The following is a 25,209-nucleotide window of genomic DNA, read 5'->3' on the forward strand; positions in this document are numbered from 1 at the left end:
TTGGCTATCAAGTAATTATGACACGATGTGAAGTATGCCTCAGAACTAAGTGCTCTGAACTCTTCCTGGCGGGTCAGGACCATAGAGGCGATGTTTGGGTTTGGGCTTGAAGAATAAGGAACAGTTTTCCTGACAGAGAAAGGAAAGGAAAAGACATTTCTGGAAGGAACAATAGCTTGTGGAAGGGACCTGCTATGTGGAGATAAGAAGGAAATTAATGACCTTTGAGAGCCTGCTATGTGCTAGGCACTAAGCTAGGGTGCTATGTCATTATTTGATTTTCATAATGACTCATTTTGCAGATGAGGTACAGGGACAAAAATTTAAGATGCTCAAGATCATATAACTACTAAGTAGAACTAAGATCTCAGTTGTTGGGTTGCCAGAGTAACTTTCGTGGTAGTTACTCAGGGGGACAGTATTGGTGAGGAAGACCGGGTTAGAGAGGGGGATATCAGTAACTTGGGTTTGGACTATTGAATTGGAGTAACCATCTGAATAGAGGTGGCTAGTAGGTTGTTAGAAAAATGGCACTAACTCGTCTGGTTATGATAAAAATATGTTGAAGACTCACTGATACCAGGACAAGTCCAGTGCATGCATTTCTAGGCTCCTGCTTAGTGGTGGAGATCTTTCTGCCTTTGCTATTCCAGCACAGAGACTATCCTATCTAATAAAAGGGTAATGTGCAAATTAACCATCGCTCCATCATAAAGATGGCGGTGCTCATAGCAGCCAGGGTGCTGGACACTGGCGGTGTTGCCCCAGCGACGAGCCCCAGCATCCCGCATGCCCCGGCCCACGGAGGGAAGGAGGGCAGGCGGGTGGACCTCTGGCCAGAGGCTGGCCAGGGCACGTGGGATGCTGGTGTCATTGCAGGCCAGGCTGAGGGACCCCTCCCCCCATGCACGAATTTCGTGCACTGGGCTTCTAGTAAGTAATAAGCTAGTATGCTTTATGCTGCATGAGCAATTCAGATTACTGTCAATGCAATATGAAATCCAGAATTGATAGGAAAATGATCTTACTTAGAAATTCAAGTGTTCTTGGCACAATACTATTTATTACCACCATGAGACCTGTGCTCTGGCAAACCTCTGCTTGTGTTCAGCAAGACTCTTTACTATGTAAGCATTCCTCTGCCAAGGCTCAACTTTGACCTACAAGAGAACAGTGTCTGTTCCTTAGAGAGAGGCTGGGAGGTGCCACAGTTGGTATCTGGCCTGGGGATGGGGTTCATATGCATATGTATACAAGGTTGTCTAAACATGTTCAAAGGAGAAGATTTTTTTGTTTTGTTTTATTTGTATAGTCTCAACCAGAAGATAAATCCCCAAATTTTTATGTTCGTGAACCCAGTGTCCTGGGCAACTCCAGGACTCCTTGTCATCTTTTCTTTATGGACTTGTGGTTATGCTTTCTTTAGGGTATAGGGTAAGGGAAGATATTTAAAACAGTAGAGGCCTGGTTCTCTTTGTTTCCTAGGATGATGATGATGATGATGATGATGATGATGACGACGACGACTACGGCAAGGAGTAGTGCTATGATGACAACACCACCATATTTTATTGATTTTCAAATGTTTTCCCTTTTTGTTTTTCTCATTTCTGAGATTGAGAAATTCATACTCAATACCACTTTGCAGTTGCTATTAACCTGAAATAAAGTTAAATTCTCTCAGATAGGATTTGTGTGTTTGTTTGTTTTTTTTTATAAATCACCTGAGGACATTACCACCCTGAGACCACTTCAAATTGAATTATTTACTGAGTTATTCTTAAATCACACTGGTAGTGTGAACTTATCAAACACCTACTTGAGTACCTGCATGTGGTTCAAATTCTCAGGAGAGATTCTTTTCCCTTTCTCTCTTCTTGTTGTGCCTTTCTTTCTGAATGCAAGCTTTATTTCTATAATATTCTAACTTTAGGGGAATACCATTTTGGTGTCTTAGCTTATTGCAGAGGTTTCTTATTAGACTCCCCATCTTGTTATTCTTATCATATTTAGAGTAATGGTGTGACTAACAATTGATATATCTTAGGTTTGCTGAAATACTGTAACAATAAATTTAACATTTACAGGGCACACTGCTTTGCCAGGCAGTGTTTTAAGGCTCTTTATACTAGTATGTAGTAACTTACTTAAGCCGCTCACAGTCATATTAGATAGGTACTATTGCTGCCCCAATTTCAGGTAAGAAAACAGAGGCACAAAGAGGTTAAGCAGGAACCCGAGCCCACGTTCACATGTATTAACTCATTCAGTGTAGCTCGACCACTCTGAGTCTACAGACAGGCTGCTGTTGGCAATCCGTTGTCTTTCCTGGAAGGTACTGGTCATAGTACCTGATACTTGCTGAGCACAGAGCTCAGAAAATGGGACATTGTCCTTGTTAGAAGAACAGAGTATCCTTTTGTTATCCACTTTTCATTCCCTGATGCAGGATTCTTGCCTTAAGTGTTATCCTCAGACAAAAGCTGGTTTTCTAAAAAATATGAATTCTTGTCTTTTCATTATGTGTTATATAAAGATGTTGCTCTAAGCAGGTCAGCTACCATTCAGGTCTGCACATTCTATCTATCAGGAACTTCAAAGCAATTCTCAGTGAAAAGTCCAGTTCAACCAAAACTCAAATTCTTCTTATTTCAATTTGTCTTCCCATCCTATTTCTCTTCCCCCACCTGCCACCACACCTACATCAAATCTACAGTGAAATCTCCAAGGGAGATATATTAAGAGGAAACAAGAAAAGAATGTTTGTAGGTTTTCCCCTTAAGGAAAAATGTATTTTTTCTAATGATCCTAATCTGAATTTTGGGGGATAATTTATTGTGTGTATTTAGGAGAGAATAAGTTTTAATTCCTCTATCCCTTTTTCGTTCTCTTATTTATTTTTCTCATGTCTTTTACCAGTATTTACTGACTATCTTCTAAATTCAAGACACTGTGTTTGATGCTCCCTATAGGAGAGAGAATTCTCAGACTCTGTTCATGTACTTAAGAAAAATTTAAAGATAAAATTATAGGGGAGTCTTTTCCTCTCTCCCCCTCTCTTCCTTATTCCTTTCCTCAGTTTTCCTTCTTCACCCACCCTACCCCACCTCACCTTCTTCTCCATGAACAGGAAGCCAGGGAGGAAGAGAAGACTTTAGGGAGGAAACATTATTTGAGCTGGGTCATATTTGAACTTGTACAGATGGGGACGGTCAAAAACAGCAGGGCACCAGTGAGGAGCAGTCTGGACAAAGTCACAAAAACTGGGCTTTGGAGAATGGTGAGAAGTCCAGCCTGAAGCGTGGAGGGCATGAAAAGAGAGATGAAAGATGAGACTCAAGGAAAAAGCCTTCTCTTCTTACTTATAGGGAAAATCATGAGAGGTGATAGATCTGAATGCACTTGAAAAGACAAATGCTGTTTAATGAAGGTCAGGTGGATTCACAGAAAAATAAGAGGTCCCAGTTGGTGTCATCACCATCATCCTCATTGTTGTCATTCTCATCATGGTCCTAATAACCTCTAAGAGGGACTCCTTAGGGCCCCAATGACTCTAAGATGACCAGAATTTTACCCTTATGCTCCACTTAAGTGTCTTGAACACCTCCAAAGTAAGACTCTCTCTATATAAAGGGCTAATATGCTAAGTGTCTGACCAGTTGCTATGACACACATTGACCACCAGGGGGCAGATGCTCAACGCAGGAGCTGCCATGATGCGCACTGGCCATTTACAGAGAAATGGCACCGCAGACCTGGCGCCCACAAAGCAACATTCATCTTCCCCCAAGTGGGACACAGGCCCCGCCACCACCCCAGAGTGACACCCCACCAAATGGCTGCCAAGACCTCATGGTGCAAAGTGCAGCCCACAGCTCAGCCCAGCCTGGAAATGGTGGCTGTGGGTGCTGGGTAATGACGTCACATAGCAATGCCCAACTTCCTCTCCCTAGTGCAGCCTTGGGCAAACTACGGCCCGCGGGCCAGATCCGGCTGTTCTATCCAGTTCTCTTGTTCTCCCCTCCGCTCCTTTACTTTGAATTTATATTAGTTTACACAAACACTCCATCCATGCTTTTGTTCCGGCCCTCCGGTCCAGTTTAAGAACCCATTGTGGCCCTCGAGTCAAAAAGTTTGCCCACCCCTGCTAGTGACTAACCTTTTTGGAGTTTCTTCAGCCCAGGAACACGACTTGCTTTATAGCTAGGTGGAAACATTTTACACTTTAACCAAATGTCTATGAAGCGTTTTTGTGTGCCTCATCTCATTTGATCCTCACAGAAGTCCTGGAGTAGGTAGATAGGAGACTTGGTGGAATCCTATTTTCTTTTGATTAGCCAGAAAATGGAGATTTAGAAAGCTTAGAAACTTGACCCAACTGAAAAGAATTAAGAAATGGTGGACCTTGAAAATGACTTCAGGTTTTCTCACTGCACAGAATAGTCAAACCCTGCTGCAGTTACATATTTTACCCTTTGCTCTCCCTGTGTGATCTACAATAATCATCTGCTACAATAATAATAGCTAAATCAGAAAGCTGGTCTAATTAAGCAAGTTTATTCTATATATATATAAAAGGCTACGTTGACTCGTGCATGCGCGATACATATAAAGCTCTCGCTGGCACCAATTGCACATGTGCGTTTCGATCTGTCAGTGTTGATCGTGAATTTGGTTGACACTTCTATTGTAGAGAAAGGGCGAATAGCGATATTAAAGTATTTCTTCTAATTAATTTCCTTTCAATGTGCATGGATTTGTGTACTGGGCCACTAGTTGGAATGTAAGAGACAAACTTACTTCTTTAATAGTGAAAGATGCCAGCAGATGTTTGCAGAAACCAAACAAGGCCAATGAAGGTGAAGTGGTTGAGAATATAACAAAAGCACCTGCTCTGATTGCCTAAGTACTTTCATTGTCCTTGGTTAGTTAGTATCTCTCTTTCCTCAGCGGAATGCTAAGGGCACAGAGAGAGGACAGCAGGGGGACTGGAACATATTTCTTCTTGTAGTACGAACATCTGACGGAAAAAAGAAATAACTGTAGGGCCATTTGCCCCCATCTCTGATGGTCTCCTCATGAGAACCAACCGTTTGGATTACATTTTTCTCTGTCTGTTTGTACAGCCACACTGAAAATCTGCTTTCTGGACTCTTCATACCAGCTACGCAGTATCAATCTTTAATTCTATCCTGGGTTTCTGAAGAGCTTTGATTTCCTTCTGCTATCTGAAAGGACATATACTGAAGTAATTCGGTAAAGGTGTAGCGGCAAAATGAGATAGAACTGCTTTTATATAATTTTACAAAATGAAACAAACTCAGTGAATGTAGCCATGATTGTCTCATTTGATACTGTAGTGGCTTAAAAGTCAAATCTGACCAGAAAAAATCTAAATCCCTTCCTCAAATGAAATAAGAAAAATGTGCAGGTATATTAAAAACATTTTTTCATTATGCTTTTCAAATAGGTGTTAGAGAGTTCAGTGGGATTTCTTATCGTATCATCTGACAAACTCATAATGCTTGTGTTTACTTGAACTTCTCTATAGTGTTTGCAGCTATAGGAAGTCTCTGTTGGGGAAAAATATCCCTGAAGGAAATTTGGCACTGGTAACTTTCCCCTAGGCCTACTTTTTTGCATGGAGTAATTTATGACAGTTTTGCCCATGAGAACTCTATTTCCTTGGTTTTTGTTTGTTGGGTTTGTAAATTCTTACTGGATTATACCCAAGTCTGAAAGTGACATGTTGATGTGGGCTCCAAATTCTTAACGTGGGTCACCATATTGATGGTGTTCTACTACTTTTAACCCTTTTCTTCTCCTTTTTTTAAAAAATGATCAATATTTTGATTTTAGCTGCATCCTCATTGATTAAAAGGATCGTAGAATTGCGGGGCTGAGAATGGAAGACATACCCGTTGTATCACACTGGTTCTTACAAACTGCCTGCAATAATATACCACACTATTGATTGACAAAGGCTCCTAATGTTTTCTAGTAGAAGTGGAAAAATAATTGCATTATTTTCCCTGAGTGCTAACCAATGGTACCCAGTAGTTATCTTTTTTGGTACTGGGAATAGAGCCAGATTTAGGCAAAATGAATTAAATTTGCCCACAAATTACTGATTTTGAAGTAAATGTAATTACCATGCTTCATTCAGATCAGCCTCATAATTTTTCCTATGAATTAAATATTTTGTTTATTGACAAGAAGTATTACAAAATCTACTTCAGGGCTAGTACCAGTTTTTAAAATTTATGAAGCAGTTTTATAAGAGCAATTCCATTGGTATGAGTAACAATTAACAACTTAGTTAATTCAGTCACTAGAACACAGGCTCCAGAGTCAGAATATCTGAGTTCAATACCTGTTTTTACTGTGTCCTTGCTCTATGACCTTGGGCAAGTCACTGAATCTTTCTATATCTCTCTCTTTTTGGGGGGATGGGTCTCTGGAAAAATGGGAATTACAGAAGTATTTCTCCAACTGATAACACTGAAATATTTTCTGTTAAGACTATGATGATTATTTACATATACACACTCTTTGTAGACTTTATTCCTAGTGCCCCTACTGGGAGAAGAAAGGCTAATCTCTGAAAGTAATGATTGCACTTTTCATATTGATCGTTTAATGTCCACTAGTGATATTTGATGAAGTGGTCATTGTTGCTCTTGTCATTTTCCCCCCAAAATGGTCTTTCCACCCCTCCCCCCATCCCTTGACTACACCATTTCCAGCGTGAACTTTCCAAAATCAAGTCTGATCCTGTAGATCATGCCAGACTCTATGGCAAGATATGTAAGACTTTTCATAATCAGATCCCTTTCTTTAAAGTCTGCTCTCAAAATCTATTTCTTTTTTTAATATATTTTTATTAATTTCAGAGAGGAAGGGAGAGGTAGAGAGAGAGATAGAAACATCAATGATGAGAGACAATCATTGATTGGCTACCTCTTGCATGTCCCCTACTGGGGATCGAGCTCGCAACCCAGCCATGTGCCCTTGACAGGATTTGAACGCGGGACCCTTCAGTCCACAGGGTTACACCCTATCCACTGAGCCAAACCATCTAGGGTCTCAAAATCTATTTATTTTCCTGCTTCCTGGATTCTGAAATGCTGCTTATCCTCCCATGTTGATGTTGTTAGACATTCACTACTCTCTTCTTGATGACCTCAATAATTCTATCACCAGCTATGCTGCTTAAGGCTGGCCTTGACAAACTTCTGAATGGACTCCACCAATCTAGGACTGTCTACCTTTTATTATCCCCCTTTTCTTATCCCTTATCAAATGAGTGAGAGTTTCCCTAAGGTTCAGTATAGTTTAATAAGCAGGATCCACACTGTTTGTTGATTCAATAGCTAAAACAAAACAAAACAAATAAAGACTTCATTTATATAATCTGAGCTTTGCTGATTTATCCTGTATAAATGGAAAGTAGCTTTATTGCATTTATGGAGAACCGGACTTGAAGCTTAAACAGTGGCATAAGGCAGAATTACATTGATTACACAACTTTTTACATGGGGGAATAATTTGTATTTGATTAGGTCACAAATAGGTAATGGGTAGGAGCTCATCAATGTGTGAGGTGATTAAGCACTCATACAAATAATACAATTGACATTTTCTTTTATATTTATTATTGGGTAAATGAAAGCATATGGATAAAAGTGTGCATTATTTTATCCTAGTAAGAAACTACTTCTGTCATTTAGTAATACTATTTAAATAAAGAAATATATACCTTTATACTGTTGTTTATTATTTATGAAAAAGAAACAAAACAAAATCTAGCAACTGACTAAATTAATAGTTAAAGGTGTGTGGTTAAAGGCTAGCTCTGTGGTAGAAAAAATATATATACAGATATAAATATAGCTTCCAAATTTGCCAGGTCCACATTCCTGCAATTGTTTTTTCTCTAAATCATGAATTCTCTGTGGGTTTTATTTTGAAATAGGTATTTCTGCTATAAGTCTGATAAATGATATTCCAACTCTAAAGAGCAAGCAACTAGAATGCCACATTTTTGACGCATATTTTTGCAGCACAGAGGGGACTAAATTCTAAATGTCTCAGCTGTTAAAGGCCCAGTCAGACTTGCCCAAAATGAAGAACAGAAGGAGAAAGCTTTCCCTAAAGCAACTCATCAGATCTGTTTGGGCACAGGGACACTCTCTCAGAGCTTGTGTGGATAGGTTGCACTGAATAGTTAAAGGTTTTGCAGCTGCCTGGAATATTTGAGAAAAAGATATCTCTAAGTACTTGTCATTCATTTTCATCGGCTGGACAGATTTGTTCTGTCCACCAAAGCTCTGATAATTTGTGGTCATATTATAATAATAATGTCTGGTTTTTGAGTGCTCACTATGGGTCCAAAACTATACTCTGCATTTTCTACATATAGTGTCATTGAATGTTCATGCTTCTGATGTTAGGGGACCAGCTTAAGAAGTTTATGTCAGTTTTTTGTAGTACAAAAGTTTGGTGAGCTGTCTTCTACATTATAAACTTGACAAGTCCTTACTGTTGTTTTTGCTTATCTGATTGTTGGTTGTTGAATCTAGGGGATACTCTGATTACTTCAATACAGGCAGCAGTGATCACTTCCATAAACAAATAGTTAGAGATGTAATACACATATAGACAGGTAGCATCTTCTAATTTACTGATTGTTGGTAGACTAGAAACAAGCCACTGAGTAAATAAACGTAAGTTAAACAATTGGAAGCAGGGCACTATGGTATGTTACATGGCAGTTTCCAATGAAATGAAGTGATTGACATATTTGCACATGGTTGGAAAGTGAAGAATTCTAAAATATGGCACTTTTATACATTTATCCTTTTATTATCCTAATTATCCTAATGTAACATAGAGAAGATAATTTCATCTGAGTTAATGTATTTGTCTATTGTTTGTTTTATGATTGAATCCTGTTTGCTTACCTAGTATTACCTCCTACCACATACAATCTACATATTCTTATTATCAAATGACTTTCAGGTTTCTGACCAAATTAAGGCCTTTCAAAATTCTGTGCCTTAACCTATGCTGTTCCCTTTGCCTGGAATGCCCTTCCATCTTCACTTGTCTAATCCCTTCTCATTCTTCAGGACTCCACTTGAATACCACCTTTCCAGGCAAGCATTCCCTGATTTGTTCTGCACTACCCAACCCCCACTGCTTCTGGGTTGCACAGCACCCTGAGCATAACTCCGTCACCTCCTGTAATATGAGGTATAGTTTTCTGTTTACTTGCCAGCTGCACTAGGTTGTGACTCTTTGTAAGCATGGTCTGTCTTTTTGGGCTTATTTCTGTTTTTCTGCACCTCAGCAAGTCTATGCAGTACATGAACCTAATGAGCAATTGTGACTTGAAGGAGTGAATACATTCATATAAATTGTGCATATCAGTATTTTGTTACTTCCCCAACACACACACACACACACACACACACACACACACACACACACACACATTCTCACTACATTCTGGTATGTGTAGACTTCAAAAAGCCTTATCTGTGGTTTTGTTTTCATTACTGAAGCTCAAGGTCATGACCTCGCAGAGTGATTACTGCAAGAACGCACATTCATGTTAAGTCTGTTGTTCTTGCCAAGTTATACCTTTTCAAGTGAAATTTCAGGGAGATTTTATATCAGCACCATGGGGAGGTTTTCCTGTTAAACAGGAATGTGGAAGCATGAAGAGAAGCAAAGAATCAGGTCCAGACAACACAACAGATATTGAGCTACAAGCCTGAGCTATGAAAGGAACACCTCTACCCACTGCAGAATATGACTTAATGTCAAGGGGAGATGGTGTCTGGCTTCCGCTCTCCACTTGCTTGCCTCATCCTCTGTGTGCTTATCACTTGGTTCCCCTTTATAGGACATGGGAAGCAGACATGTATTACTGGGGAGCAAGCTTTTACAGCTATGATTTCATTCCATATCGTAGTTTCTCGCAAAATGGTTTATTTTCTTCTCATGTACATATGTTACTATACACAATCAGATAATTCAGAAAGACTATCCACACCTTTGTCCCCAGACACCCAGCCATACAATGCAGTGTGACAACCGAGAGAACCGGAGCTGTGCTGGGCTCTGGATTTGACAAAGGCACAAATCCCATCTGGGTCTCCTTCAAAGCAAGCTGCTGTTTGCAACAAGCTACCAGATGGTGGTAAGAAAGTTCTTACCTGTTTACTTAATGGGTGACTGGCCTCTGCTTTTATTTAGCCATCTGTTCTGGTCTATATCCCTTTAACTTGTAAGATCCATCACCTCATTTAAGCTGTTACCTTGACACATTGCAATGTTATGGACGTAATGCTTCTACAGAGGGGGCAAGTTAATACGGGTTTTCATGATTAGAAGGTTAAATGAGGTAAGGCTGTGGTAGTTAGTGGTGAGATAAGGGGTTTTGAAGAGGCAGAACTCAAGGGAATTTCAGGTGATTGAAAAATTAGGCTGGTTAGACAGAGGGATAGAATTTTTACAAATTACGGAGGCTGAATAAGAGCAAAGACTCTCTTTGGGTGTCTCTGATTTGTGAGGGCTTATGACCATGGGCCCAGAGAGGATAAGGGTCTAGCTTTGGATTTCTTTTCTCCTTTTGAGGCATTCTGTGAAGAGCAAAAAGAAACTGATTACACCAAAAAGTGGTAAGCTAGAACCACAGCAACAACCTCAAAAATATATAGTCATTCCCAGAAAGTATTTGTTTTCCCTGAAGTTTGAGGAAGAATCAGGGGCCAAGCCCAACTTCATGGAGGAACAGTTTGTGTGTCTTCACCCTGGATTTGAAGGCAGAGTTGTTCCAACCTTCACCTTAGCCTTATTCCTTGACAGTTCCGTCCAGATCACCAATCAGGCCCTGAACACTAGGACTTAGAAAGCCCAGGGCTCTGTCTTCTTATTGTATCAGTTCTAGCTCTACCCACTCTGGTCTCCCCTGAAATAACCAGTATTATTACAGTTACTGAAACTCAAAATATTGGGCATCTCTGAATTTTCTATCTGCCAATTCAATCCAACCAGTAACCAGATTCTCTGCCTTTTCCTTACATTGAGTTTCTTATGTCTTTTTCCACCTTTTTATCCCCCTTGCCACTGCTCTAGTTTTCCATCCCTCATTACCTCTATCCTAGCCAATTGAAATAACCTCCTAAGTAGTTCCAATTTTAGTCTCTTCCTGCTCAAAGCATCTTAAATACTGAGGTTTGATGATACCTTATAACAGTCACCTTAAAAAATTAAACAGAAGCCTCCTTTGGTTTACTGTCACCTAGCAAATTCAGTGGACTTCTCAGCTTGGTATCCAAGGCAGTCCCTAGAGTTATCATTTGTGTTCCCAGCATTTTCTATTTCTCTGTGTCCCAGTAAAACAAAGTGGCATGTGGTTAGGAATAACCCCATGTTTCCTTGCCTCTTTGCTCTGTTCCTTCCTCCTAGAAAGCCCTGGAGGATATTTTATTAAGCTAAGGCTCAAATACATCTCTGCTTTCCCCAATCAGATGCTGTTGCTCCTGCTCTTATTTCGTTAGCAGCACATTTTGGGGGGTATTCGTATGCTGCTTGGCATGCATTTGTTCCTGCCCTATTGTTAGCTTTTCAAGTCTTACTTGTGCACACCTTATAGCACAGGTTAAAGTTTCCTTCGTGTAGAAGGTGCTAGATAAAGACACAGGATAATGATTGATAGTGGGACTTTGTCTGTAAGAATGCAAAAAAAACTTATCCATTCATTCATTCACTCAATTGTTTGTTGGGTGTCTATTAGTATAGTATGTAAGGTACTTGGATACAGAGATCAGTATGACATAATATATCCCAGTTCTCCAGGAACTCACAATTACATGGAGGAAATTTCATGAATGAAAAGTCACAGAAATAATTGCACAATGAAAAGTGTGCAATAGAAATGCCTTCAAAGTATGGGAGTAGCAGGACTTCTTCTAGTAGGGTAAATACGTTGGGGATAAAGAGATGAGGGTGGGAAGGAAGCTGAGCAGTTAATTAGGGCTTCCCATGGTTGGGAATGTCTCTTTTAGATTTGAAAATTGAATAAGAGTTGTCAAGGAAGATAGATAAGAAAGGGTAGGAATGGAATGGAAAGATAACCCAAGAAAGCTGCTTTGCTTACTCTCAGAGGCTTAGCACACTAAGACAGCCTAGTCACCAAATAATTATTTTCTGTTTCCAGATAAAAATATACTAAATGACAGCATCCTTTGATACCTTTGAAGGAGAAAGGGAGAGCAATAAAAGGAAACTCTGTAACTGCTTTTGGTTGAAAGTCATTCATTCCTTCTCTCTTTTTTTAAAATGTTTTGTAGAGAAAGTCTGTGATTGCAGTGAGCTTCATAGCAGCGTTTCTCTTCCTGCTGATTGTGCGCCTTGTAAATGAAGTGAATTTCCCATTGCTGCTAAACTGCTTTGGACGACCTGGTACAAAATGGATACCATTCTCCTATACATACAGGCGGCCCCTTCGAACTCACTATGGATACATAAATGTGCGGACACAAGAGGTAAGACCCAGAGGGTTACCTGGGATTCGAGGGTATCCATGGTAACAGATTTTCTTCAGGAGCAAGATGTTTTCCAATCACTGAACTGGCTTTTGCTGCCCCACTGAGCTTCTTTGGGCCCCTGACATTTTCTGTATTCTCATTCTTAGACAGTTACAGACACATGTCTAAAGTCTGCTGGCCCTTCTGATTCACTGGCTTCATGTGGAGTTGAGGAAGCAATTACCTGTTTTCCTGGTGGTTTGTGGCATAACATACACATCTTTCCATTTATTACCTCTGATAAGCAGTGACCAGCTAGAGAAGTAGCTGATTTTATTTCCTGGAGGTCAACTGGTTGGGGACAGCTCTTTGTATAATTGCAGAAAAGCATTTATACTTTTGAAAACACTAATTCTGAAACCTGGAGCTAGAAAAAGGGCAAGCTGATTTTAAAATTCTCTGTGGCTGCAGAGAAAATGGTATTTAAAGAGTTTTCAAATTTAAAGGGCTTAAAATCCTTTAAATCCTGTAATCCCTGAACCTTCAAGTCTTTGTGGCCAATTGGTGGTACAGAAGAGACTGGAGGCATATTGACAGCTGGGAAGTGCACACTAGACTAGTGCTTTTGCAAGCAAGGATTTGTACCGTGGAGTGAAGGAAAAAGTAATGAACCTCATAAAATGTGAGAAGTGCCTAGAAGTGATTAATAAAAGTGTTATCTCTGTTTGTTTCTATGTAGTGGGGTGAATGTGAGGTTAATATTCATGAATGCAAAGTCCGCATTTGAAGTTGTTGGTAACAAAGGTACAAGTCATCAGTGTGTCTACATCCCAGAGAAGAGTTTTGGATCAGATCCCATTGAAGGATCATTTTATAAAGATACTAGAGAGGAAAGTTACATACAGAATGCTACTCCTGTTATGAGTTATTCTTAACATCCAGGGAGGAGGTGAGAGCTGGCTTCGTACATCCCCTTTTGTAGGCAATATCATACCTGAGTCTTTGCATCTGGTTAATTTGATTTTTTGAAAATGGTTTCTGTATCTGCAGGATTTACAATCTATTTATTAGACCATTATTGTTAGAAAGAAAAAGGCACCATTAATGACACATAACTTCTTAGGAGCCTTGCTTGATGTTTATCCTTTAAATGGTTTCAAATTAATTTTTAAAAAAGGGTCCATGGCTTGAATTTGTTGCATGTCCTATTAATTGATTACCTGTATAAAAATGATCTCAGAGAATAGTTTGTCTCACTCTCATTTTTGTTACTTTTATTTCTGGCTGTCAATTAACATTCTATAACTCTACTGGATCATGTTAACCACTTCACAAGGACCTGTCCAGGCAGAAAATGAAACACACGCCTGAAGTTTTTCACAAATTCCTCTCAGGAGGGAAATCCCACCTCAAATCAAGGACCCTTTCATTTTTTTAAATATTAATGGATTGGATTTTGAAGTGTTAAGGGAAAAACTGATGTGTGGAGGCTGTTATTAAATTAGTCATATTAGCTAAGCTAACTTTGATATTCTTTTGGTGTAGTTTTTAATATGACTTTACCACAGGATATTGATCATTATTTTGACCCTACAGAAGCTATTTTTGGAAGGAAACATAATTACTGAAGAGAGGTTTTTTAGGCTTCAAAAGCACACAGGCATGGCTTGAGTGAAAATAGGGCTAACAATATCAACTAGCAAAGTTATGATGAGGATTAAATAGGGCAAAGTGCATGAGGTGCACAGTTCCTAGCTGATGTTCAATGAATGAAGGTTTTGACTTTTTCTTCTCTTATACTTACCAGTTATGACTTGAAGTTCTCAGTATGAATAAACACTAAAATACCATAGTCCAGAAAAACAAACTTTGCATTTAAATTTTAAAGAATTTGAATTCAGGGCAGGTCATTAGAAATCAGGGTTTTGCAAGTTAAAACCACAATGAGAAGAGGAAAAGAAAGCATATTACTGCACACTAAATATCAAATTGGCAAAAAATTAAGAATCTGATAATACCAAGTGTTGGTGAAGGTGTGGAACAAAAAGAACTCTTGTACACTGATAGGTGGAGTATAAACTGGAACAACCAATTTGGAAAAAACAGCTTCCTATTATCCTGAAAGTTGAAGATCTACATAACCCACGCCCCAGCACTTCCAGTCATTGATATATTCATAGGGTACACATGGACAGCAAGTACTGCAGCATTGTTCATGACCACAAGAAACTGGGAACATCCCAGATGTCTATCAGTAGGAGAGCTGGTTACAGTTGTGCTACATACACTGGAATACTATACAGCAATGGAAAATGAAGCAACTATCTTCATCTGACAACATGAATAAGTCTTACACATAGTTTTGAGCAAAAGATCCTATATAATAAAAGGCTAATATGCAAATTGCCCCCCCCCCCCCGACTGTGAATTCAACCAGGAGTTCAACCAGGGGGCATGGCCAGCCAGCCAACCGTCTATGGCCCCTAACCCCAACTGGCCCTGCCCTGGATCGCCCCCTCCTCCACTCTGATTGGGGACGGGGCCATTGGGCCAACCTCCCACGTCCCCTCTCCCTGGCCAGCTTGGCCCGATTGGCCCCGATTGGGGCAAGCCAGCCAGACCCCACTGGTGCACGAATTCGTGCACCAGTCCTCTAGTGCAAGAATAAAAGAATACACACAATATGATTTCTTTATAGATCAGAGGAAGAGGCAAAACTAAATGATGTTGCTTAGGTGCAGACATAGGAGGTGCAACTATAAAGGAATAAAAAGTAACATAATTATTATAATACAAGTGAGAAAAGCAGTTACTCTGAGAAAAATGTGTGGTTTGTGAGCAGTGTGAGTTCCTGGGACACCAACAAAGATGCTACCTCTTGATCCATTTGAAGTAACATGGGTGTTCACATTCTAAATATTTTTTAAGTATCCATTCATGTTGTATGCACTTTTCTGCATTTTTGTTTTATAATGAAAATTTCAAAATATATTCTGAGCCCAGTAGGATATTTATCGACCAGGAATTACACAAAGCATTTCACCTTATTTAATAGCAAGAAATAACTAAAGAGAAGCAATGAGGCATTAAGCTAGCTAAAACAAACTAGACATATTCACAATTGGCAATTTCATGTTATGCAAAAACTAGTACATATGCAGGTAACTTATTCTTGTAGTCTATGCACAATAGAAAGGCCCCATATAACATGAGAGAAGGGAATGATCAGAAAATTTTGCATGGGAGTTGGAAAACAACATAATACCTAAATAAAATGATAGATTTTCCTCCATCTCAAACGCCTCTAGGTTACATAACAGGGAAGCAAAATTTGCGGGCTCTCTACCTTCCTCCTCATTGATTTCATCTTTTCTTCTTGCAATCCAAACCCCCACCATCCCCATGTCTGTACTCCATTTGTACTCAAATGCTCTGTGCATTGGTCTTCACCAAATAATGGCTTCAGGTGCAACCCTACCCAGAGATAGCTGTATTAGATAAGATTCAGGAGGAAAAGGTCTTCAAGAACCAAAGTAATACAGATAAAACGATAGGTAGTGGATTGGGTATTTGGAGAAAATAGCTTCAATAGTGACCCTCAAAGCTTGCTCCAAAAGCAGCCTAAGTCCCCATTCATTCTATTCTCACCCAGAGAAGGGTCAATCGCCATGGACGAGTTGAGCCAGGTGAACACAGAGCTCATCTATTTATTTTAAGATCTTGGTTCTCAAGGTTTTCTCATAAGTTTTTCAGAAGAAAGCACATGCTTACCAGAAACCAACAGACTTGCAAGAAATACTTTAAACCGGTAGACATATGAGCAATGATTTCTAGATCTAGAGTATCTGCAAACACAGTCTTTGTTGATGATAGTTTTATTGGCTGATGCTTCAGCTAGGCCAGACATTGCTGTCACTAGACAAAGATTTTTATAAGTGAAAACATTTATGAGAAAAAAAAAAGTCTCTCCACTACTGTCAAATGCAAGGTGGGGATGGCAGTGGCTGAATTAGGTTGAAGATTTAGTAGACACAGTGGAGATCTGGATTGCTTAGGAGCAAAATCTGATTCTCTGGTTATTTATTATTATTATTTTTTTAAATTAGATGAGTTCTGGTCCCTTTGGCTTGGCCCAAGTGGAAGTATAGGCAATCTTATGAATCTGTGACTGTCTGCCCTGAAGGCCTCACATTTAGTAAATTATACTCAGTTCAGGCTCAGCTTCATTTTATCAATTTACCCAGTTTTAGAATGATCTGTTCCCAAGGAAAGTACAAAAAGTAAAAGATAAGGGACACAAGAAAGATAAACCTGGGACTTGCTTATATTTTACATTGTTAGAATATTGTTTTCCTAATCCAGACCCATACAAAGGAATATATTGTGAAAATCACGAGGACTATTCTAGAGCACTAAGATAGAAATAATTAGAATAGAAAGAATTAAATACTCCTCCCACTCTATAATGGCCACTTATACCATGCAGTTGGTGATTGGCTCCCATCCTTTGCCCTGTCTCTTTCCCTTTCTCATCCAGTGTGGGCTAAGGTTCTTATATTGGCGGAGGGGAAGTATTGAGAATCAAGGAAGCAAAATGAGTGCCAACTAACAGGGTGAGTGCTGGTATCCTGAATTTTGCTGGCCACAGAACCCAGAATTCCTCATCAATTCTATGTTTGAGCTGACAACGCATGAGGCAGTGCCAATCCAAAATTTGGACCAAAGTGATTTAGATTTACAAGAGGGCCTATATTTCCCTTTGCTCCCCACTCCCATTAATTTTCTGGCCCACTAGCTTAGCTGCTCAGACTTGCCCTGCCAAGTCATTACTGTATTAATAATGCAACCCTCCATTTAAACAGGATTAGATTTAGGGGACCCCACCTGTAACATTAGGGCAGAACCACTGTATTATTGGTTGACCTTTGACAAAGTAAAAAGCATAACCCCATACGTGTTTGGAAAAAGAAATCTCTGCTTAGCAATATTTTGTGAACTCTGCTTTCTCCTTAATGCAAATTTTAATGGTTCATTTTGAATTAATTAATTATAGTGGATAGGGTACTACTAAGGTACTACAAGACTTTGTTTAAGGTAATCATTGTTTCTGCCTGTTGTGCTCATGGCAGATTTTTGAGGGAAAAGAAGAAAATGTACTTCAGGCTAGATTTTGTTTGTAGTTTCTAGATATGGAATCAGTTTTCCTGTCATGTTTTGTTGTTGCTGTTGCTGGGTGACCTGGTGTGAAGATACTGCTCTGAGCAAATAACCTGTAACTTATTTGCATTAACTACTAGATAAGAGAATGGAACTCTGACAATCAATAGAATACCACCTGCAGGTCTTCCTGGTGATCAGTGGGGATGACAGATGTCTCCCTCAGATCTGATAAAAGAACCTTCCTATGCCAGAGCTGCAGAGGTTCTCTGGTATTTGGGGAAGAGTGACCTTTCGGATGGTCTTCACATGTGCTAAGTGAAAACACAAGATTTCCCGAACATAGCAATCAAGTTGTAGGGCGACATGTTGATTTGCTTAATAATTTAATGAGGCCAAAAGAGACCTCTTCAAAAATGAGAACGTTTTAAAGTAGACTAAATAAGAATACTTAAGACCAGTTGCTATGACATACAGGCCGCACAGCCTAATTAAAGATGTGCATAACATATTGATATTGCAATAGATTTTCCCAAGTTGTGGTTATAGCAGCAATTAAGGAACAGAGCTGACTTTCTTGGAAATAAAAGCACACACTCCACACATTCAAACAAATGTCCACGTGTAACTAAAGCTGACATGAATTTTATATATACATACATATATATGTATATATATGTATATATATATATATATATTTGAGAATATAGGCTTTGGGTTTTACATAGTCTATTGAGAACAATTATATGCAAATATGTTTCAAAAGTTTAAAACTAATCAATGTAATTGTTAATTAAAAGCTGAATATTCACATTTGTATAATCATAAAGCAAAAGAAATTTCAACCATTAAATTGTTATAGAAAAGGAAACAGTTACATGAACATATAAAGATTACTTATTTGGTATGTGCATATTGGCTTAATCATTTTTAAGATCATTTATCTTTTTCCTAAGTATGAGGGCACATATTTGCTGAGTGGAGACAAGATTATATTTCTCAGTCTGGTTGTGAAACAGCAACTCCAAACAATGACCATTATCTCAAGGCAATCTATGCTCTGCTGGCAGATGAAAGGGTCAGACACCCCTGTGGCTTAAAACAGTTTCAGAAAGCTTCCTTGGGAGATATGAGGCAAGTAGTAGGAGAAGGATTTGGATAAGATAGGAAGAGAAGAAAAAAATAGAGTTGGACGTGTAGGAGAAGTTTCATTGTCCCCTGTTCCCTCTTAGGTTCTTTGACTGGTCTTATAATTAAATTGACATAAGACAGATTACCAAGAGTAAAACAAGTTTGATTTCATGCAGGACCCCTATAAAAATCTGAGATTCAAAAGGCAGCCAGGAACTTGAGGCTTCTATACACCCCTGAGCAAAGAAAAAGCGTGGGGGTCTGGGCTTCAAAGGAGAGGAGGTCAATTCATAGGAAGATAGGAAGAGCAGGTATTTGGTATAAGCATACACATGTTTGCCTTCCATGCACATAGGTTTCTCAGATGAAAAAGTGACCTCTGGTAATAGCTCTCTTGTAATGTACATTTCCCTTACAAAAGAGTAACTTCTACTCTGTTTTCAAAGTTTCTCCTGTGTCTGCAGCTCAGAAGAATCCCCATGCTGAAGAGGCACACCACGGGGTGGCACATTCTTTTTTTTTTTTCTCTTTTTTCCTTTTTTATTGATTTCAGAGAGAAAGGAAGGGAGAGGGAGAGAAAAATAGAAACATCAATGATGAGAGAGAATCATTGATCAGCTACCTCATGCAAGTCCTCTACTGGGGATTGAGCCCACAACCCAGGCATGTGCCCTGACCGGGAATCAAACTGTAACCTCCTGGTTCATAGGTTGATGCTCAACCACTGAGCCACACCAGCTGGGTGGACTGTCACATTCTGCCACCCTTCAGGGAAAAGAGCAAAAGCAAAAGTTCAGAACATACACTGTCCATTTCCCTTCAGCACCTACCACTCCCAGCAGGCCATGGGTACTACATTAGAAGTCACCATCAGCTCCTGGCTGTGTTGGTAATCACCATGGCCTCACACTCCATCCATCCATTTCTTACCTCTCTCTGGTTCCATTACCCTTTGTCCTAATTTCTGGGCTCCTCATTTTGTTTAGCTGATTATCCAATCTTAGAGACCCCTTACCTTGGTCCTGCCGACCTGAAAACTACATAGGAAGCCAGGCCACTAATGTACCCCAACATGGAAGTGGCACCCCATGCCCAAGGGGCCCAGGAGACACTGCCACATGTTTGCACTATCCTCTTTCTTTCCAGAGAAGGAAATCAGACACATAGGGGGGCAATAAACAGGCTACTCTGATTGAAATGCAACTTACTCTGGGGTATAGAGGATAGAAAAGAATTCATTAGGTAATTATGATTTTGGAATGTGAATAAAATCACTGGAAAGGGAAAAGCCAACTCATACTTGCAAAACAGTAATACACATACAGGCAGTCCTCGGGTTACAACAGACTCAACGTACGTCGTTTTGTGGTTACATTGCCATCTCCCATTTATTTATATATAAAAAAAGTTCTGTCATTTCGATGTATGTACATATATACTTTATGTTTTTTATTATTTATTTACCACAAGTAAAGGTCAGGAATTGTTATCTTTCTTTTAAATTTTTTTTTACTGTTTCACTTCATTACTGCTGTGTATGTCCTCCATGTGAGTGATGTAGGTGCTTATATAAGTGGGTTCCGACTTACGGCAAAAATCGCATTATGTTGCCCCGTAAGAACAGATCTCCGACGTAACCCGAGGACCTACTGTAATATTTCATGAATAACTATATCCATATTCATGCACTAATGTACAGAAATATACAGAAAATACATCCATCCATATCCTATCTAATAAAAGAGTAATATGCAAATTGACTGTCACTCCAACACACAAGATGGCTGCCCCCATGTGGACACAAGATGGCCAACAGGGGAGGGCAGTTGGGAGGGACCAGGCCTGCAAGGCAGGGCAGTTGGGGGCGATCAAGCCTGCAGGGGAGGGCAGTTAGGGGTGACTAAGCCTGCAGGGGAGGGCAGTTAGGGGCAAACAGGCTGGCAGTGGAGCAGTTAGGCATCAATCAGGCTGGCAGGGGAGTGGTTAGGGGGTGATCAGGCTGGCAGGCAGCAGCAATTAGGACCAGTCAGGAAGGCAGGCAGGCGAGCAGTTGGGAGCCAGCAGTCCTGGATTGTGAGAGGGATGTCCGACTGCCTGTTCAGGCCCAATCCTACTGGACATCCCTTGAGGGCTCCCAGATTGGAGAGGGTGCAAGCTGGGCTGAGGGACACACTTCACCATGCACGGATTTCGTGCACCAGGCCTCTAGTATACATATATGCAGCAATATTATACACTGAGTGGCCAGATTATTATGATCTCTGAACGCATAATAATCTGGCCACTCAGTGTACTTCTCTTGAGTACCTCATTTATTTGATATCAAAGATAATATAAATCATGCACCTGATCAGTTTTCCCCTTTGCACTGGCTGATAGAAAGCTCAGGGCAAATAGGTGGTTGATCTCCAGCAAAAGTCTAGAATACTTTTGGTACCCATTTGAGATACAAATACACTGAGTGGCCAGATTATTATGCATTCAGAGATCATAATAATCTGGCCACTCAGCGTATACATATACACATGCTCACAGAACAATTTATATTTTCTTAAATATAAACATACACTGTATATATATTTCATTATATAATAAAACTAGAGGCCCGGTGCATGAATTTGTGTATGGGTAGGGTCCCTCAGGGTGGCCTGCAGGGATTGGGGCCCCAGCTCGTGCCCCCAGCCTCGCAGCCCTGCAGTCCCACCTGGCACCCTGCTGTGGCCTGGCACCGCCTCCTTACCTGCTCCACCATCCCGCCTGTGGGGGCGAACGATCGAGGCTGGCCCCTCCTCTCCCCTCCCCCCCGCTGCTGCTGCTGGTCGCTGTCTGTGGGGCAATTGGTGGGGAAATTGGGCCCTGCTTGCACCCACCTTGTCCTGGCGCCACCTGCTCACCTGCTCCACCATCCCACCACAATCCCGCACTCATCGGGGCCCATCTGGGCCGGCAGTGCCTCTACTGCTGCCCACTGCCAGCGCTGCGTTACAGACGCCCGCCATGTTCCATGCCGCCCCCTGGTGGCCAGTGCACATCATAGCAAGTGGTCAAACTCCCGGTCCAACTCCTGGTAGAACAATTTGCATATTAGGCTTTTATTTTAAAGGATGGTTAACATGTGTAATTAGCCAGTTAGGTATATTTAGTGCCTCTTATGCTTGCCTACTCTCCACTACCCCTTTATTACAGAAACAGTCCCTTCGTTCCTGACCATAGGGGTGTGCAGAAGATTCAGGCTAGTGATTGGCCAAATGAGGGATTGGTCAAGAGGTAGATGCATGGCCCAAAAAGGTCCATTCTGAACCCTTCCCAGATTTTATTGTTCTAAGTAATGCTGTGGGGAAAGGTCCTCTTTTCTTTGGTAGTAGTGTGTTGAGATGTGGATCTCTGAGTGTCAGTGGCCTTGGGGAGAATGAGACCAAAACATTGAGAGAAGCACTAGCCAGGGGCAGAGCTAAAGTGAGAGCCTGGAGAATTCTCTAGTGCCAAGCCCAGCTGTTCTTGAAGGCACGCTGCCTCCCCTGTTCTGGGGATATAAGCCAGTGAATTCTTCTTTTTCATGTCTTCTGGTTTGAACTATATTTTGGTCACTTGTAACCAAATGAGTCCTAGCTGATATGCACATTATACATTATAGTTATTTTACAACAACCACCACAAAACATGCTGAAACTCATCTTTCAACAAGGTGCTGGCTGGGAGAGCCATCTTTCCAAATCCATACCTGAAAACTTCTGGGAAGTAGAGCAGGAGGTCACATCTGTCAGTACATCAGTCGACCCAGGTGTCCACAGAGATGCGTGTTCTATATCTTCCTGCTGAGGGACATATGTGTAGGAAATGAGCTTATCTTTTGAAAAAGAGAAGTAAAGGTCACACTTTTCCAAGGTCATAAAGCCAGAAAATGGCTGAACAAGACTGATAACTACTAAATTTCTAATCCTACGCAAATGATAGATCACATACTTTTCATTTTAATTATTCAGAAGAAATCTTCCCTATTGCTATGAGGCATCATCAGTCAAAATAGATTGATTTTCACTTTACAAATCACATCTGTTATTGATGAAAGATCCATTATCATAGTTTTCAATGTTTCAATTGGTTCCCCCAGAAAATATAAGAGGACTTGATTCATTGCAGAATCTTAGGTAGAAAAATGCCCTTTTACTAACTGTCATCTTAATACACTTCACAGGAGCCTGTTAGAAATTCAAATATCAAATTGCCTTACCTGAGATAAGCAAAGTAAAGCAAAACAGAGCACCCAACAAAAAGCACCCTGATTTGATAGTTGAAAAGGATGATAGAACTAGCTGTCCCGCATGGTAAGAGTTTTTGTCCAGCATTTCTCAAGTTCCAGTTAAATAACCTGACAGAGTAGGTAGAAAAGAAAACATACAAAAAAATTCACCAAGTGGCAGTTAGTATTAACCATTAGTCAGTCAGCAAATACTTAATAAGTGTTCGTTCTGTCCCAGATAAAGTACTAAGGCTCAGCAATGAACCCCCCTTTAAAGAAAAATTAAAATTGGGATTCACCAAGGAAGAGAATAAGACAGACTGGCTTGCAATTATACTAGAAAATACCACCCAGGGGGCATACACATTTCAGCATAACAGATTCATTATTTTGCTGGTAGGAATAGTGAACATTCAGGTAACTTCAATTAAACAATTGTATTCAGTGTCTGGCAGATAATTTGCCACTAAGTAGATGGCATCAAATTGTGATTTCTCATTTCCCAGAGTAGCCTTAAAAAGGCTTACTTACAAATGAAAAATATTCATTAAAGACTTCTTTACCTCAAAATTAGCTAAATGACTCCTATATCAAATATTATCCCACAAGGCTTTGAAAATTCTATACCTGGTTACTCAAGTAATCTGGCTTATAGAAACGTTTTAAGTAGTAAAAGGAAAATGAAATTGAGTTCTGATATGGCAATATAGTGGTCTAAGATAGCATGACAGTTGTACTGCTGTATAATACCAGGGCCTGCTGGATAAGATAGGATACATTATTTAATGCCCAGAAGGCCTTGCACGAAAGAAGGGAAATCTGCAGGCACCAGCAACTGAGAAGGTATGGAAAGAGACTTAAGCATGAAAGCTGATAGTGGGGTTTCCTGGGGGGTTATCAGTATCAATCAAAACTAAAGGAATGGATAATATCAACCCTGCAGGACAGAAGGCGAGCCTGGGTTCAGCAGAAGCAGAGACTGAGATATGCTGGTGCTGCCTGGCCCGCGCCACCCCTCCCCCTCAACCAATCAGACTGAAAGCTGTGACTTGACCAGCTCTGCCCTAATAAAAGGCTAGGCTAGGAAACAAACAAATAAACACATGAAAACTGGCACAGAGAACAGATGAGGAAGCTTATTTATATCTTTAGTCTTTGGATAACAAAAAATTACCCCTGGAAATTAATTTTAGACTTTGAGTAAGGCCGATTATCTTCCGTAATGTGGGTGGATCTTATTTAATCAGTGTAAGGCCAAATGGAACCCCCCCAAAATATGTATTTTAACATATTCCTTTTTAATTTATTTTTTATGATGGAAACAGCTCTGGATTATTTCACAGATAATATTGCTTAAAAACTAAAGTACTTAATTCTAGTAATTTTTTTAAGTAATAAATGCAATACATACTAATTGTAGAAAAACTGGAATACATGTTTAAGGAAAAAGTCACCTAAAATGTCCCACCCAAATATAGCCCATGACACTTAATATCTTTAGCTATTGTCTCTAAACCTTCTTTCTCTGTCTACATTTAGAGTTGACATAATCCTCTACATATGCTTCTCTATCTCACTTATTACCATTTAACATTATGAAAAAATGTTCTGTTCTTTAGGACAAAAAAGTATTTTCTTCTTTGCAGTTACAAAGCATTGCCTTGTGCCCAGCATGTAGTGGATTCAACATGTGTGATCCAATGAACTTTCTGACTTGAACTGACAACCCCTCCGTGAAACCACTTAATGGAACTTGCTGACCAATGCAATTTCAGTATCTTCTGTTGCCCTCACAGGACAACTAAAATCACTGGCAAAGAGTCACTGATCCCGGGCCTTGGAAAATTAGTTAAATCAGTAAAATAGTATGCAGGCTGTAAGGACTAAAAGAGAAAATGACATGTGGAGTGCTTAAGCACACAGGTTCACTATCCCTTATCCCAAATCCTTTGGGCCAGTTACATTTTGGAATTTGGAATTCTTCCATGGAGGATGAGGATAGAGCAGATGAGCAGTATATTATGAAACACCATAACTGGGTATAGGGCAACACATTGCAATCAAACAGTAATAGCGAAGCATTTTTATAGCAAGTCCTGTGAATAATGACAATAAGTAGACCCTCTCCTTGTGCTTTACGAG

The 25,209-nt window shown here is 40.0% G+C and overlaps 1 protein-coding gene across 2 annotated transcripts in view; it reads left to right on the forward strand.

The window, feature by feature from the left end:
* The window catches only part of ST6GALNAC3 (ST6 N-acetylgalactosaminide alpha-2,6-sialyltransferase 3), a 522,576-nt gene that overhangs the window by 203,522 nt on the left and 293,845 nt on the right, over positions 1–25,209 (forward strand). For both annotated transcript variants that reach the window (XM_080654760.1, XM_080654761.1), the window contains exon 2: positions 12,363–12,557. In XM_080654760.1, coding sequence (XP_080510886.1) covers positions 12,363–12,557 — 195 coding nt within the window. The remainder of the gene's footprint in view (positions 1–12,362; positions 12,558–25,209) is intronic.

This window comes from Plecotus auritus (assembly GCF_963455305.1).
Source record: "Plecotus auritus genome assembly, chromosome: 2".
Classification (NCBI taxonomy): Eukaryota; Metazoa; Chordata; class Mammalia; order Chiroptera; family Vespertilionidae; genus Plecotus; species Plecotus auritus.